The sequence below is a fragment of the Umbelopsis ramanniana genome (genome assembly GCF_025399195.1).
Source record: "Umbelopsis ramanniana AG unplaced genomic scaffold K450scaffold_8, whole genome shotgun sequence".
NCBI classification, from domain to species: domain Eukaryota; kingdom Fungi; phylum Mucoromycota; class Umbelopsidomycetes; order Umbelopsidales; family Umbelopsidaceae; genus Umbelopsis; species Umbelopsis ramanniana.
The window spans coordinates 196,697-211,653 of NW_026252094.1; the positions used below are offsets into that span (position 1 = coordinate 196,697).

The 14,957-nt window shown below is 44.2% G+C and overlaps 6 protein-coding genes across 6 annotated transcripts; 3 read left to right on the forward strand and 3 right to left on the reverse strand.

Moving 5' to 3' along the window:
- The first annotated feature begins 881 nt into the window (after positions 1–881).
- Positions 882–1,704, forward strand: K450DRAFT_226354 (uncharacterized protein). The gene is made up of 2 exons (XM_051586541.1): positions 882–1,104; positions 1,222–1,704. Exons 1-2 carry the CDS (start codon positions 1,026–1,028, stop codon positions 1,506–1,508), a joined length of 366 nt encoding a protein of 121 aa, XP_051447671.1. The 5' UTR covers positions 882–1,025; the 3' UTR covers positions 1,509–1,704.
- Positions 1,705–1,772: 68 nt separating this feature from the next.
- Positions 1,773–3,905, forward strand: K450DRAFT_226360 (uncharacterized protein). The gene is made up of 10 exons (XM_051586542.1): positions 1,773–1,889; positions 1,968–2,050; positions 2,116–2,258; positions 2,321–2,368; positions 2,438–2,495; positions 2,556–2,616; positions 2,676–2,863; positions 2,931–3,258; positions 3,322–3,460; positions 3,523–3,905. The coding sequence occupies exons 1-10, from the start codon at positions 1,796–1,798 to the stop codon at positions 3,845–3,847; spliced, it is 1,467 nt and encodes a 488-aa protein (XP_051447672.1). The 5' UTR covers positions 1,773–1,795; the 3' UTR covers positions 3,848–3,905.
- Positions 3,845–7,403, reverse strand: K450DRAFT_226363 (uncharacterized protein). The gene is made up of 4 exons (XM_051586543.1): positions 6,618–7,403; positions 6,151–6,555; positions 5,832–6,068; positions 3,845–5,765 (listed from the first exon to the last, which is right to left on the reverse strand). Exons 1-4 carry the CDS (start codon positions 7,197–7,199, stop codon positions 3,963–3,965), a joined length of 3,027 nt encoding a protein of 1,008 aa, XP_051447673.1. The 5' UTR covers positions 7,200–7,403; the 3' UTR covers positions 3,845–3,962.
- Positions 7,404–7,511: 108 nt separating this feature from the next.
- Positions 7,512–8,932, reverse strand: K450DRAFT_226365 (uncharacterized protein). Its single transcript, XM_051586544.1, has 3 exons — positions 8,805–8,932; positions 8,036–8,746; positions 7,512–7,967 (listed from the first exon to the last, which is right to left on the reverse strand). Exons 1-3 carry the CDS (start codon positions 8,869–8,871, stop codon positions 7,807–7,809), a joined length of 939 nt encoding a protein of 312 aa, XP_051447674.1. The 5' UTR covers positions 8,872–8,932; the 3' UTR covers positions 7,512–7,806.
- On the forward strand, positions 8,881–11,615 carry K450DRAFT_226371 (uncharacterized protein). The gene is made up of 4 exons (XM_051586545.1): positions 8,881–9,595; positions 9,670–10,396; positions 10,461–11,268; positions 11,336–11,615. The coding sequence occupies exons 1-4, from the start codon at positions 9,068–9,070 to the stop codon at positions 11,361–11,363; spliced, it is 2,091 nt and encodes a 696-aa protein (XP_051447675.1). The 5' UTR covers positions 8,881–9,067; the 3' UTR covers positions 11,364–11,615.
- On the reverse strand, positions 11,570–14,854 carry K450DRAFT_226374 (uncharacterized protein). Its single transcript, XM_051586546.1, has 11 exons — positions 14,557–14,854; positions 14,422–14,486; positions 13,894–14,147; positions 13,576–13,811; positions 13,322–13,510; positions 13,039–13,229; positions 12,789–12,971; positions 12,654–12,726; positions 12,173–12,581; positions 11,969–12,100; positions 11,570–11,905 (listed from the first exon to the last, which is right to left on the reverse strand). The coding sequence occupies exons 1-11, from the start codon at positions 14,823–14,825 to the stop codon at positions 11,867–11,869; spliced, it is 2,040 nt and encodes a 679-aa protein (XP_051447676.1). The 5' UTR covers positions 14,826–14,854; the 3' UTR covers positions 11,570–11,866.
- Positions 14,855–14,957: the final 103 nt, after the last annotated feature.

The window sequence follows — 14,957 nt, forward strand, 5'->3', positions numbered from 1 at the left end:
CACTTACATTGCTATTGTAGTATGCTCTGAGTAGAGGGTGGGAGGATTGAGAAATGTTCTTGTGGCTACTAGCGCCGTCTACCAGGGAGCTATGAGGATAGACCGAATTATCAGTGGGATGTTTTCATTCGTCACTTGCACTAAAATACGATGTATCATACCTATACATATGAATGTAATGAGAGCTGAAATCCAAGGAGATTAAACCTTGGAACACCAGTGTATAGCTTGGATAGACATTGGAGAGGAAACACAAGAGGCAGGTTGTCGTGCATCTGTTTGTAAAGGCTTGTCAGTCAAGGTCGATATGCCTAGGCTTTGATCACAGAATTTTTTTTCTCCGACAGGCTTCTAATACCATTATGCCGCCAAAACTATTTACCTGTCTGTCACCATATCCAGTACTGCTCCAAATTTACTGCCTACAATCCAAGAACATTCAGATGAGGACATAGATGGCTCGTCCACACTCCTGACACTTACATTGATTGAAGTACCGAGCAGCGTTTCCATCCACTGCGTCAAGAAGGCACGAAATACAGTACAAGGTAACGCATACCTTTGGGTGGATGGGCATGTAATAGAGTGAAATAGCAGCCAAAATAATCCGAGAATATCCTATAGAACGTGTAGTAATGAGTTAACCAACCTACCACTTATGAACGCATTAAGTGAGGGAAATCTTACCAATCAGGTTAGGAATATACAAGAACACGGTGTATGGGCTTTTCTGTGTGCCAAGATCCTGGCCAGAGATGTTGACTGCAGCATCAGTTTTGGCAGGAGTAGCTTCGGTGGCTGCTGCCGCTCGTGTGGATCGTCTTGTGGTAACCATTGGTGGCTAATGAACAATCCAATTTGAAGATGGTGATTAAGCGACACCTAGAAAGCTTATTTTTTTTTTTGTTTCCTTGTGGAATTCCCTCAGCTCACAAAATTAACCCTAACCCTATATTCTTTACTGAAGCTCACGCTACATGAACAGTTAATACTCAGCCTTCTTTACTGCTTGGTATTCGGCTCAAATGACGGAGGCAAACATGATTCGAGGACATCGCAAGCAGTCAGTCTTGCTTACGGATGCAGAATTACTTGAAATGCGAGGTAAATGCTTATACTACGTTGTAAAAGAGCCCATATCTGGCTTATTTTTCATACTGTCATCACAAACCAATTGGAAATGGGAACTAAACTTTCTTTTTCTCCGGCTGCTTTTGTTAGCAAGACAAAGAACCTTCGAGGGGGCATATTGGAGAACTGCTATCATGGCAGTATCGACTGGCCTACTTATTCTCAAAGTGTTTACCAAAGAGTTTTACAAGATAGGCATTACCTTTTTTGTGTTTGGCCTGGTCATGCTGGGTATCGCTGTGTTGCGACGACGAACAGCTGGCGATGTGTTTGATCTCAGTATACCTTTTCAAACCAGTGGAAACTGGGTGTTACTGACAACGATTGTAACCCTGGTTACTTACATTATTTTACTAGTTTTATTGCTGAAATTATAGCACAACTTTCATAATCCCCCTTGCATAATCATATAAATTTAATTCTTCACAAACCCACGTTTTTGTACAGTTCACGTAGCTGTAGATAGACGCATTCGACTGGATGATATATGGACCTGATGACATCCCTTCTTGCGTTATAATAAATCGTTACAAAGAGCAAAAATTGATAATGCCAGGCGGAGGTCCGTGGCAGATCAGCTGAGAGGCTGCACCACTCAAGAGTGACTGTTGCTCATCAGGTCAGGTTACTGACACTTCTCTCCTGTCGTCAACAATTCATATCAATGCAGGAATCGCCAAAGCACGACGATACTGGAACAGCCAAGCGTCTAGAGCTTTCCATCTCTCCAGCTAGTAGCCTCGGTCCGTTCCGAATAGGTATGCCTTCCCTTTTACATTTTGACCTTAGTACATGAACCGCAAAGGGCGGATATTAAAACGTTTGAATGGCCTCAGGGACCTCCATATGGGAGATTATCAACTTTCTTCGTGAGCGATCGTCATTTTTCCCGCAAGTAGAGTTAAAGTATTCACAAGAGGTAAGTCCGTTCTGTCCGATATCTCTATATAGTATAACAATCTTTGATGGTTTATCTTGGTTCAGGACCCGCTTGGTGTGGACTTCATCATCGATTTACCTCAGAACGGTTTGAGTCTTAGGTGTGACGGCACCTCTCAACGTTTGCGATGCATAGAGTGCTATGACATTTCCAAAGTCAAACTTGTGTATCAGAACAACGACGTTAGGTAAGAATGGCAATACCATGGCGTCTGTCAACTGAACAACATTAATTTATGCGGTTGTGTAGTTCAAATAGGACCATACCAACATTCTTGCTAATATATAAATCGTTTGGGTAAGAGAGGAAATAGTTTAATGTGACCTATCGTTGTTCATCGATCCTGACGTCTACTGTACACATTAGTCCAACTTATCCTGGCGAATTTGATTCTGCCGAAAGCGTATATACCCTTAGTTATCCGGTACGTACAGTGGTGTCGATACATGTCTTATCTCAGACGTCACTCATACAATCATTACAGGGACTTTCTTTTACATTTCCTATACCTTCTCGACATCAAGAGCTCTATTCTTCATCCACAGGTAAATTGCACTCTGCAAACACTGGCCATCGGTTGTATGCTAACATCCATATCTCTTAGAATTGCCACTTGAATTTCCCGACGGAACCACTCCAATCGCCAGTCATGTTTTTGTATATAATGGTTCGCAAAATTGGCGCCAAGCGACACTTCCTCCGCTATCAAAGTTTATTGGTGAGACGAACGCTGCCGCACAAGGCCGCTACGGCAAGAAGGGCCGTCGTGAAGTTGATCGTGTCATTGCTGAAGTATGTATCATATCAGTGTTGAACAGCCTCATAACAGGTGGGAGTTCTAATCGACCTCGTACTATAGCCTACTGTTGGAGTTACATTACATTTTCCAATGGGAGGTGCTGCGACTGCTACACCTGACACCCACAGTGAGGACTCCTCCCTTTCAAACTCTCCATCAAATAGCACCTCTGTTAGGATTTTACTACGATCCACTACCCCTCAAGATCTTCTTTCCGATCTTGGGAAGCCTTCTTGTATTTTCTACAAAGAAGAAGATAAGATGCGGATACATTCAGTGCTTGGAGATAATCCTACCGATAAGAGCAATCGCAGTGGTGGCGAAGAAGAGCACGAAGCAACCAGCGACAGCGAAAACGTTGTTTCCGATGAAAATGCGGTCGACAAAGGTCAGTTCTATTGTCACACATAATTGAAGTTTGTACGTACGTTGAACTGACAGACGATAAAAGGTATTGCCGCTGCACAGCCAACCGATTACTTTTTCAATTATTTTTATCTCGGCATAGACATATTATTTGATGGAGGATTGCACGTTTGCAAAAAAATTGTGTTACATGGGAACATACCGTGCCACTTTGATTTCCAAAGGTAAAAGCAAATTAGAAACTAGAATGGGTCAAGTTTTCCAAAATACTTATAGATGCTTGCAGATACAAGAGATGCCCATTTGCTTTGAGGTTTCCGCAGAAGCCATCCGATAATTCCAAGGACGAAGAAATACTTGTGGATGTGGATAGTGGTCCTTCCAGCAATGACATCCCCGGAACACTAAAAATACAAGCTCTGAAAAAGCGGATACCTTGGAGCCTCAGTAACGGTGTCAACGATGAGTCTAAAAAACAAAAGCCGGTCATTCTGACTCGTGGCTCCAGCGAACAGAACCCTTTTGGATCAAGCTACCTTACTGGTTATGACGAAGGAATAGTTATGGAAGTCATGAAGAATGGTTGTATTCCTACACTTGTACTGTTTTAATAAATGTGTCTTTGAGGATCATCGGACAATGCCAAAGAATTCCAACCCTGTCTTTTTTAATAATACTAATAAATAAATGATATAGGTATGTAGCAAAAAATATATAATGTGATTTTCACTGCCTTTGCGCCAAAAGAGTGACTAAGTTCTCCATTGCTGTAGCCAATCGATCCAAGTTGCGATCAATTGACTCTAGTCGCAATTCCAAGTTGCCGTTAGGAGGAGTTTGTTCGGTGGCAATACCGTTACTAGCACCGTTGCCATTGCTTGCCTGCTTGCCGTTGGGGATCTCAACATGCTCAATGACGTCGTCAATATCATCACTTTGAGCATACTCTGGCAATTCGTCTAAGGTGACTTCGGGAAGGTAAGCCTTTTCATCCGCATATTGGATATCTCTTGTTTCAGTAGCATCGCCATACTCAGGACAAGGGGCATATCCTAAGCACACCGAAAAGCCATCGGTAATCAGTACTTTGAATGCATAGACTCTTCTACAAGATATATCTATCAACGCCCATGCGTTCCAACGCCAAAGACCGGAATCCTCATCTCGATTAAGGCTGAGGTCCACTTCTGAGCGTCCATTCGATATAGCACGATGAACTAATCGGTGTAAATCGAGTTCACCGTAACTTTTGCTGCCAATATCCACAACGTTGGTATCACTTCCAGCTTTGACACGCACTACATATCGGTCGCATCTGGGAATGTCGTCAACGAAAAAGAATCCAAAATCTGCCGATGTGGGTTTGCTGGGAGGGTATGGGTTGAACACGTATTCCATGACAAGGGAAGCCTTGTCGCCATCTATTTCTTGAGCGACGAATTTGATTCTTATCGGACGATCGCGTGCAACGAGAGCTCGGTTCCACATCTTGATGCCAAGTTTCGCATCGCTTTCTGTGCGGGGAACAGATGCTCGGAAGATGACAGGTTTGTGGTCAAAAGGCTCGACTTTCAATGGAAACTGGCTCCCGTCCATATCCAATGCTTCGACTTTGAGGTAGTCATGGTCACCAATCATGCGATATTGTGCGGTGATGCCGGTAATGACTATAGGAGTGTCCTTGCTTTTGTTGAAAACAGAAATAGATCCGTGGAAATAGTCCATGTCTTCTCGGGCATACTGAGCATTAGGCACCAACGGATCTCCCTGGAGGAGGGCAACACGAGCTGATCCCGACGATACAAAGTCATCACGCACAGGTCTGGATGGCTGACTCGGAAGGGTGGGGCCAATTCGCTGCATCTCTGGTAAGATATAAGGGGCATTCGGTGTGTATATCTTGAAACCGCCTTTGGAGATGACTTGAACGTCTCCCGCAAGTTCGGCTGTAGCAGAAGAGATTGGTACAACCTTGATGGCATATTCGTCAGAGCTTGCTGCCTTTGCCGTCAATTGAATGCCATTGACAACACCCTCCTTGTCGAATGTCCATTCTGCAAGAGTGAATTGCGCTTCATTGGGTGTTGTACGATAGATCAAACATTTCTCGGAAAGCGATCTAGGATCCATGTTGACCTTCTGTATATCCTCGCTTGTAAATGTTTGGAAATAGTAAGGCTGGTCGTACCACACTGTGCCAATGTGGATTAGGATCGTAGGCTTTCCAATCATATAACCATTGGTAGTCCATCTTAGCAGATGACCGATCATAGCGTACTCTTTAGCCCCTGTCTCCAAGTCAGCATCCTTGCATTCTGCCCATTCATCTACAGTGTCTACGTAGTTAATGATATCCCTGGCGTATTTGAAGAAATTGTTGTATGGGTATTCAGAGTGATGCTTTTGTCGATGGGGGCCACGTGCGCATGGGTGGCCTTGGCCACAGCATGGCCATGACTTGTTCCAGTCATCATAGCCGGCATTGTGAAAAGCGCAAGATGTCTTCCCGTTGAGAGACTCACGGTATTCCTAACGAAAGGCAATGTATTCTCAAAAAAAAAACTCCACATTGCATTTACTCAAGTATTAGCGTACCTCATCACATTGAACACAAAGTAACTTGTCCTCTTTTTCGATCTCCAGCATATGCAAGCTAAAGTCTTCAAAACCTTTCGCTACCGCATCAGCTACTTGCTCCTGAATCCGCTTCCTAACCTCTTCTTGGTTCTCTTTGATAATGTCGGTGATATCGACAGTGAGTTGTTGCATGGTGTCTGCATCCATTGTGCAATGGATCTGTTGTGCAAACATTTGAACAAGTTCTGGATTTTTCTGAATGCAGGTCAGAGGAGTTAAACATTGACCACTTTAGAATAAGCTCTATGTAACCAGCGCTAAGTTCCGTTTTACAAACCTTGCCTTCCTCGCCATGAACATTCACAAATTCTTGAGCCAACTGGTCGTCTGTATCCATGGGTATGCCACGAGAGAGAATGTCGAGCTGACCAGTTTGTTGAATTTGTAGACTGATCATTAGGTCACCTGTGACATCCTTGACTTTGGTTGCGCAAGATTCAAATTTGTCCTTGTTTCCAAAGTTTAGTCGACGAGAGATAACACCCTGTTTTCGATAAGCAGAGATCAAATCCAGAGAAGTTTTCAATGTCTTTTCGATACGCAAGACGACTCCCTTGACTGCTTCAGTAACTGAAACCTTTTCAAGCACAGTCAGATTTCCCATCATGAAATTGATACGCTCCAAAAGATCAGTGCATTTAGCCTCAGCATCTCTAGCCTTCTTCTCGATGTCGATAATGATCTAATGCAAAACCAGATGTTAGCGCGCCTTCATGATACAACAACTTCTTGATCGTATCTTACTTTGAGCAGAACAAAGGCAGGAGAAACAAATGGAAGCACTTTTCCGATATCTGCAAGATTGTCGGCTATATGCATTGCATTCTCGATTACAGCGCTGTTGCTCATAGCCGAGCTGATAGCTTGCTTGGCGGACGTGATGAGTCCATTATCGGCTTTGGTGATAGCGTCCATTACATTTGTACCGAATTTTTGAACGGTTTTTACATAACCAGTCTCCGTAACATAGGTATCATTGGCCTTGAGAAGAGCGTCGGTTCCCATTCTGTATAGTTTACTTATCTTTCCATCCGTTCCTTCCGTCACACCGTTCGTTTCTTCCGCTGATTCTTGGAGGATCTGATAGCTGCTCGGTTCTGGAAGAGGTTTTTCTCGGCTGGAGGCATCATAGCTCGAAGACGAAGACGAGTCAGCTCGCGGAGAAAAATCCATAGACGGTGTTACTGATTTTTTGTCGCGTTGGCTCGAGTCCTTTGACTTTCGGAAAGTAAAGGATTTGCTAGGAGTTGGAACCGGCGGTCCGCCAGTGACATCAGGGCTGCGAGATTTCGATGGACTGGGTGATTTACTTCTTTTCTTGAACATGACCAACCTGAACCTCCTCCGCTGCTCGAGTTGCGCTGACAATATGGTCGCACCAGCACCTTACCCGCATAAATATGTGTAACCATGCTCTCTTGCACGTAAAGATGGTGCGTAAACTCCAGTCACGCTAGACTGACAACCTCCCACAATGAGCATCGTCAGTCTGTTAAGTATATTACAGTGAGACACGCTAGTCCATGAACCTACTTCTACCTAACGACAATCACACTTGTCTCCTCTCTACACTTTACTCAATGGTTCATGCGTTCCATAACGAAAGCAGAATCGGTTAAAACGACGACAGTATATTTGTTAATGTAGACGCAAGAGTCAGTACTGCATGCCATAATGGACGAGCTGATATGTCGGTGACCTCATGGAAGAGCAATGGACCATATCGTCTAATCAGGTAGGCGAATGGTACGAAACTAGCTCTCAGTTCTTCCCTTCAAATGCCCAGTGGAAACGCTCAACAGGTGATACCGCCGTCATTCAGATTCGTTCGACCGGCGAATTCAGATAAACAAAACATAAACAAGTAAAGTGGTGGGTTTAAACAAGTTTCCGTTGTATTTGTTTATTAGCGTCCTTTGTTAAGTAATTCGCACTAAAGAGCCTGTAGCTTGGAGCGGAGCAATACGTCAAGCTTTTCATTGTAAGCAGCAAAGAAACGTAATCCTTCAAGGAGACCGATAGAGCTGCGTTCATCAATGGTCATTGACCACTGATATGCACCTTCGTTGTCCAAAAACGAGCCAATGGAAGGCACTGTGGGAGTTCAATCAGAAAAGGTACAAATACAAATAAGGCCGTTGATCATGCCTAAAATCGCTTACCTTGTATTTTTGGGAGGGCGGGAAGTTTGGATGGAGCTTTGATCTTTAGTTCTTCCAGCATAGGAGGACTAACCGTGACGGCATCAGCTACTTGGCTCATCAACTCGACTTCCTCAGCTGTGCGGAAACTGGCGCCGAGTACGATGGTCTTAATTCCATGAGCGTCGTAGTATTCACGAATTTGTTGAGCATTAGCAAGACCTGTAGCTGGATCGCCATCAACGCGGCCCAATAGGTTCAAGTATGGTGAAACGTAACTAGCGCCGGCTTCTGCACTAAGGGCAGCTTGCTGAAGGCAAAACAGAACTGTCATGTTGCAGCACACGCCGTGATCCCGCTCAAGAATACGACAAGCCTGCACTCCCTGGAAAGTGGTGGGGATTTTGAAAGCAATTTGAGATTTATCCAATCCTGCCTCCTTATACATTTCAACAAGCTGTAAGGTCTGTGCCACCATGGCATCAGTTGAATAGGCGAGACGAGCATCCAGCTGCGTGTGAACTCGTCCGGAAAGGTGGGGTTTGGCGGCTGTGCCCAGATTGACCATGGTCTTCAGAACTGCCAATGTAACCTGCTCTTCTAATGAACCTCCTTTGGCTTTGGCATACTTGGCAGCATCATCCACGAAGACCATATTATGTGCTTCCTCCAAATTCATCGATACAATGAAGGGGTTGGATGTGGCATCGACAGGATTGAAATGAGCCGCAGCTAAACAAAGTTTGACGTTAGCTATGGATGAAGGGTCTTCTTGACAGTTGCTACCTACCTCGCCAGTCCAAAGTGTCCATGTACAAGGCAGTACGTTCGCAAACCAAATCCAAAGCAGTTGACATGATGTGTGTATAAACTGATTAGAAATAAAGTGGTTGGTTTATATAGCTTTAGAGGATAAAGTTCATCGACTACCCGTTCGCAGGGCTTCATGGGGGAACGCCTGAACTCGGCGTGACTGGTTCAAAGTATTACTTGATTGCCTTTTTCAATTTTGCCGGCGGACGCAACACCGCTTTGCCCTTTCATGTCGTCGCTATGGCCACCCATGTCGCCTCATTTTGTGTGCGACGAGCAAGACCTTTGCGAATTGCAGCTTTGAACACTGGACAACGCACTTTGAGAACCCAACCTTTCCGTATTCCTAGACCTTTCACTCCTCTAAAGCCAGTATCTATATCCACCGCCGTCAGTTATACAGCTTTCTCTCGCTTCACCCTTGCGTCATTACCATTGGCTCATTTGGAACGAAAATATCATAAACATAATAATGAAATATCAACACCTGAAGACGTAGAGCTGCAGAAATTAGAGCCGTCAAAACGAAGAGTCATTCGAATTCTCGACCGCATTTTGGAATGGCTCGATAGGTGGTTTTTGGAACCTTTATTGGTGTGCAAACGATTTTTCCACGTTATATTGCTGTTTGCACCCATTGCAATCTGTGTACCGATAGTTTTTATCGGTGAAAGACACCCTGATGAGCAAGACGAACGCTCAGGTACTCTCCTATGGTATGACTTGATTATGACTCAAATGGAGCGCGCCGGACCAACTTTCATTAAGGTATTGTCATCTTCACCCTGGTCAAGATATGTGACATCATGCTGACCTACCCTACATTTTTTACTCGAATACAGCTTGGGCAATGGGCTGCTTCCAGAACGGATCTTTTTCCACTGGCATTGTGTTCACGCCTGTCTAGACTGCATTCAAGCGTCTCGCCGCACAAATTTTCTTATACCCGGCGTGTCATTGAAGATGCGTTTGGAGGGTTACCGTTGCATGTGATTTTTTCAGATTTTGAGGAAAAGCCAATTGGTGTTGGCGCTATAGCCCAGGTGTACCGTGCAAAGATTCGACCAGATTTTGCCGAAAGCCATAAGGAAGATTTGTTCGCTATTCAGGACAATGTACAATCACCAAATAGTGTTCGAATTCAAGACGATGAGACGGGAGAGACTATCAACATACATACATCAGTTGCAGTCAAGGTATTGCATCCACGAGCTCGCAAGACTGTCACTCGCGATCTGCAAATCATGAAAACGGTGGCTACTTTATTGTCTTTCATACCGACAGTCAAGTGGATATCGTTGCCAGAAGAGGTCGATAAATTCGGTGAGATGATGCAAGAGCAACTAGATTTGCGAAATGAAGGACGTAATCTGAAAAAGTTTAACGAGCTTTATGAGAATAACCTTACCGTCATGTTTCCTCGACCTATGATGCGGTTCACCACCAAAAACATGCTGATAGAAGAGTTTGCAAGCGGCATACCTATATCAGTCTTTCTTGACGAAGCTCGAGAATCCCAATCCAAAAATGAACCAAGTGCAGTTTTTGACCACAAGATAGCTGATATTGGTAGGATCTTGTTTATTCATTCGATAATATGACGTTGTCTTATGCTAAAACATCCCATCACTAGGTTTGGATGCATTCCTCCATATGCTGATTTTTTACAACTTCATTCACGCCGATCTGCACCCTGGAAACATCATGGTCAAGTTCTACAAACCATCAGCCTATCATAAGTTCCAGCAAATATGGTCCAAGATAATGGGTAGAGAGTTGAAGGACGATGGCGATATTGCCCTTGAGCGAATAGAAGCTGTCTGTCACGATCACAAACTGATGAGGGAGGAACTTGCAAAGTTGAAAGACGAAGGCTACTCTCCCTGTTTGATTTTCCTCGACACCGGTTTAGTCACAGAGTTAAACGAAGTCAACCGCCGCAACTTCTTAGACTTATTTAGAGCCATCGCCGAATTTGATGGATATAGAACTGGCCAGCTCATGGTTCAACGCTGCCGCACTCCAGAGATGGTCATCGAACCTGAAGTTTTTGCACTGAAAATGCAGCATATCATCCTCGATATCAAGCAGCGCACTTTCCAATTGGGACAAGTCAAAGTCGCCAACTTGTTACACACCGTCATGAATATGGTCCGAGATCACCATGTTAAGCTGGAAGGAGACTTTGTCAATGTGGTAGTGAGTATCTTGTTGCTAGAAGGTATCGGACGTCAACTCGATCCCAATCTGGATCTTTTGAAGAGTGCCATACCAGTTTTGCGTGACTTCAGTATCAAGGATGGCGCTAAAGGAGCTCTTGAACGTATCAAGAGTGTTGAGGATATCAAGGGCGCTACGCCCTGGCTGAAGGTCTGGTTCTGGATAGAGGCTCGCGAGTGGCTCGCGACCAACACGAGAGAAAACGAATGGCTAACTATGTGGTAAGTTGAAACTACATGACTTCAATGCATATTCATAACAGAAAAGTAACGTTTTCCGCTTCTTTAGTGATATATGCTGTCCCCCTAATTCATAAGCAACAATGCATGTTGTATATGGATAACCCCGCTAATTGAAAACACAATATAATAATATCCTTTGCTAATACAACCCTTGCTCATTGGAGTATGCCAGCCAGCGTTAGGCAACGTGTGAATTGACAATGAGCTACAGACCATAGTGAGCCCTTAGGTGAGGAGATGGAATGCACAGGCGTAAAACGCATGCCGGCAAGTGGAGCATAAGCGTCAGTAGATCTTTCGATCAGGTATTGATTATGTGAAGTACGCTACAATTGTACTAGTGTAGGCATCTACTTGATTCTACAGTTTTATCCTCCATTTCTATCGTAACTGACTTATACTTGATCTCTCAATGATATTGTGTCGTCGCAACTAGTTCTCTCCATTATGCTTAGTCGTTACTCGCATATCAGATGTGTCATATTAAATATTCCTACTTCGACCGATTTATTCTCTGAATGCAAGAGGCGTGTTTTTAAAAATTGATTATTGTGAAGTGTACGTTAGTCGTAAGCTATTACGATCCATAAGCTTCGGGTGGTATGGCATTGATGTTCTGGCAAATAGCATGTAAGCAACAATCCAAGTAAAAAGATACAGCAATTTCGATCTCTCTTACCTTCAGTCGTTCAAAAGACTCCAAGGCGTTAGTCATGCTCCAGTCGTTATCAGCAAGGCACTGGAGTGCAAATGAATAGTTCAGACCAGTTTGTTGTTTCAGCATCAGAACATTACCATGCTGCTGATCAGACTGAACAAAGAAAAAAGAATGCTCAGTAACCCCAGTCCTTAGTTCTATAATCTCAAACACGTCTACACTTACAAGGCCAGGAGGTCGCTCCGAGGGTGGCGGCGTAGGCGCGACGACTTGGGGTGTTGGGGGAGGCGCTGGAGGAGGAGTCGACTGAACGGAAGGTGGGGTGAATGATTGCTGAGGAAACGTATGCTGTGGTTGTGGTGCTATCGTCGAGTTGAAGTGATGCGGCGAAGCAAATGACTGTTGCGGTTGTGGTATTTGCAATGGTGGTGCTTGCTGTTGCGCGGAACCAAAGGTTTGAGGAGCAGGCGGTGGGGCGAAAGTCTGGGCTTGTGGAAATGGATGAGCTTGAGCAGGCTGTCCAAATGCTGGTAATGGAACATCAGGTTCCGGTTGGAAAGCATGATTGGTGCTGTACTCTCGGATATGCCATTGATCTGAAAGAATCACATAATTCCAGCCAGCTGCTTGTGCTCTAAGAAGTTGCATCAGTAACAATGATCAGGGAACTACGTTAAAATATAGGTCAAGATATATTGCCACGAACCTTGATCCAGGTGTTGCTGGGCCAACAATAAATACTCTATCAAACGAATACTTGGTACTATTTCCAGCCACTCCTAATGGTTATACACGGTGTCAGTAAGCTCAAATACAAAAGTAATGCTTACAACATGCTTACCATCCCGAAACTCTCCATGTACTTTGATGAAAAGTACAGCTGGATAGCCACTAAAACCATTCATTTGCCACGCATCCGTAACGAAATTGTCAGCTCTTGTCAAGTCATGTACCGTTGGCGGCATGGTGGTCAATAGTTGGATAATGGCTGCTGAACCATAGTATAAACAATCTAGTCTTCGTTCTAGGCATAATGTCAGTCTGTGCTATGAAAATTTGCATCGGCTCCTTGCGTAACCAAAATAACATACTCAGTGATTTGACTTTGGTCAAATTTCGGCTTATGTCTCGCCAATCAGTTGGAGCCCCTGAGTTCACAAAGGGACCACCCGGTTTCTGTCGATGTTTTGGTAATCCAGCATTGACAGAAACAGAAAACATAGCGTTTTCATCGTAGAGGTCGTAGAGCGCTGCTCTGTTGCCATCGAAGGTAGGAAAGAAACTAATAAAGGAGTTATTTTAGATTTAAAAAATTCAACACGCTGTTCATTGCATTGGCCATGCACGAATTAAATTTATATGCTTGCTAGTTACCTGCCCAAAAAGTCGTTAGCCGCCATGCGAGACGAGTCTTGATCAAAAAATCCTTCTTTGACGCTTGCAGGTAATCTTGCTTGCTGTTCAGTGGCTTCCAGATCGGCTGCTTGGATGTCGAATTGAATGGCTTGTGCCACTGGTGCTCCATCTAACATTCTCAGTGTTGGAAACCTCCGTGTCACCTCACTAACAGGATAGAATGTTTAATTTGTAAATCAGATAAGATCGACATTTGACGAAAAGTGACCAACCTTCGATACTGCACATCATTTCCGTTGCGCTCGATGTCACGAGTCTTTATCGGATTGTCATTCAGCAGCAGCTCATGCAAATTGTTGAATTTACCAACTAATGGTTCTAAATCGTTATATGTCGAAATGTTGTTATCTTGCAGTGATAAATTTTGTACATTTGGAAGGTATTCAGCAAGTGCTGATATTGGCTGGGTTGATCGTAAACGATTTGATGACAGTGATACAGTAACGATCTAGAATTCGAAAGCAAAAAGTATTGTCATAAATATTTCCACAATGATGTATTTATCGCTCATCGAATATGAATGCGCTTACGTCGCCAAGTGTCTCTGATGCGAGTTTGAACATCGCTGGGCGAACGTCATTAGTTGAGGCGTGCATGACACGTTTATACAGAGGATCCAGTCCCATTTTGTCTAAATTCAAAAACTTTTGCTCAGCGTTCCACCTTTGCTGTAAGAATCGTTGAATGTTATCGAGGCTACTGTAGGAGGATTGCTGTTTATTAGGTTGATTTAGGTGTGCGGGGGTCGGAGCCGGTGCGGACCCCAGCTGAGTGACTGATAGCTGTTATAAAAGCCATGTAAGTCAGATGAAAGCAAGCTTATTCATACCAAAGTAGAAACTCACAGCATTGTTCATAAAAGTATAGCCGTTCAAACGAAGTACCGATGAAGCTGTGTCCATGTCTTGGATCAGCAAGTGTAGACCATCGTTCATGGGTTGCGTCTGTGGTGCAAGGGAAACAATGAATATGCAAGGCGTCCTTCAATTAATAACACTGGAAATCTTAACCAACCTGTAGAGGCTCCCATTGACGTTTTGACTTTCTTTTCAAGAAATCAAGTAGTTGGTGGTCTGTTCCTGGAGGATGGTTGGACACAATAACCTCGACATTGCCGCCGCCGCTAGGGTGGTGAAAGAGTTTGTTAGCCGCGTACGATGCGAAATCGCCGAAAAATAAGAGCATGCTTTTACCCGGAGGATGCGGCCATATTGGCATCACCATAGTTGTTGTATCCTCCCGCATTACCGCCGCGTCCACCTCCACGTTGACCCCGTCCTCTATTGCCACCGCGACCGCGACCTCGTTGGTTGCCTTGTGAGTTCCCGTAGTTCTGGTCGTTATTGTTGTTGTTGTTATTATTATTATTATTACTGAAAGTGGCATGGTCATTATAGCCGGACAGGCGAGATGTAATGGAAGAGTTGTTTCCGCGACCTCTACCACGACCGCGAATTTCCATTATTGCCAATTTAAAGGGTGCTGTGCGTTTGCCTGGAAGCGGGGCCGAGAATTGTAGCAGCACAGACTGGTTGGAGAGGGTGGCTGAGATTGTGACCGCTTATCCTTTTTACCGCCCGAAAGTCTAGCTGTC

Bases quoted from the DNA above. Each gene is read 5' to 3' on its own strand.
- K450DRAFT_226365 (XM_051586544.1), bottom strand. From the start codon at position 8,871: ATGTCAACTGCTTTGGATTTGGTTTGCGAACGTACTGCCTTGTACATG. The intron at 8,747-8,804 runs GTAGGTAGCAAC...AACTTTGTTTAG, and splicing joins GGACACTTTGGACTGGCGAG to CTGCGGCTCATTTCAATCCT. The intron at 7,968-8,035 runs GTAAGCGATTTT...GAACTCCCACAG, and splicing joins CGCCCTCCCAAAAATACAAG to TGCCTTCCATTGGCTCGTTT.
- K450DRAFT_226363 (XM_051586543.1), bottom strand. From the start codon at position 7,199: ATGTTCAAGAAAAGAAGTAAATCACCCAGTCCATCGAAATCTCGCAGC. The intron at 6,556-6,617 runs GTAAGATACGAT...GTTTTGCATTAG, and splicing joins CTGCCTTTGTTCTGCTCAAA to ATCATTATCGACATCGAGAA. The intron at 6,069-6,150 runs GTTTGTAAAACG...ACCTGCATTCAG, and splicing joins TTCATGGCGAGGAAGGCAAG to AAAAATCCAGAACTTGTTCA.
- K450DRAFT_226374 (XM_051586546.1), bottom strand. From the start codon at position 14,825: ATGGAAATTCGCGGTCGTGGTAGAGGTCGCGGAAACAACTCTTCCATT. The intron at 13,230-13,321 runs GTAACTAGCAAG...CTCCTTTATTAG, and splicing joins GCTAACGACTTTTTGGGCAG to TTTCTTTCCTACCTTCGATG. The intron at 12,972-13,038 runs GTATGTTATTTT...CATTATGCCTAG, and splicing joins GACCAAAGTCAAATCACTGA to AACGAAGACTAGATTGTTTA.
- K450DRAFT_226354 (XM_051586541.1), top strand. From the start codon at position 1,026: ATGACGGAGGCAAACATGATTCGAGGACATCGCAAGCAGTCAGTCTTG. The intron at 1,105-1,221 runs GTAAATGCTTAT...TGCTTTTGTTAG, and splicing joins AGAATTACTTGAAATGCGAG to CAAGACAAAGAACCTTCGAG.
- K450DRAFT_226371 (XM_051586545.1), top strand. From the start codon at position 9,068: ATGGCCACCCATGTCGCCTCATTTTGTGTGCGACGAGCAAGACCTTTG. The intron at 9,596-9,669 runs GTATTGTCATCT...ACTCGAATACAG, and splicing joins CCGGACCAACTTTCATTAAG to CTTGGGCAATGGGCTGCTTC. The intron at 10,397-10,460 runs GTAGGATCTTGT...TCCCATCACTAG, and splicing joins CCACAAGATAGCTGATATTG to GTTTGGATGCATTCCTCCAT.
- K450DRAFT_226360 (XM_051586542.1), top strand. From the start codon at position 1,796: ATGCAGGAATCGCCAAAGCACGACGATACTGGAACAGCCAAGCGTCTA. The intron at 2,051-2,115 runs GTAAGTCCGTTC...ATCTTGGTTCAG, and splicing joins AGTTAAAGTATTCACAAGAG to GACCCGCTTGGTGTGGACTT. The intron at 3,461-3,522 runs GTAAAAGCAAAT...AGATGCTTGCAG, and splicing joins TGCCACTTTGATTTCCAAAG to ATACAAGAGATGCCCATTTG.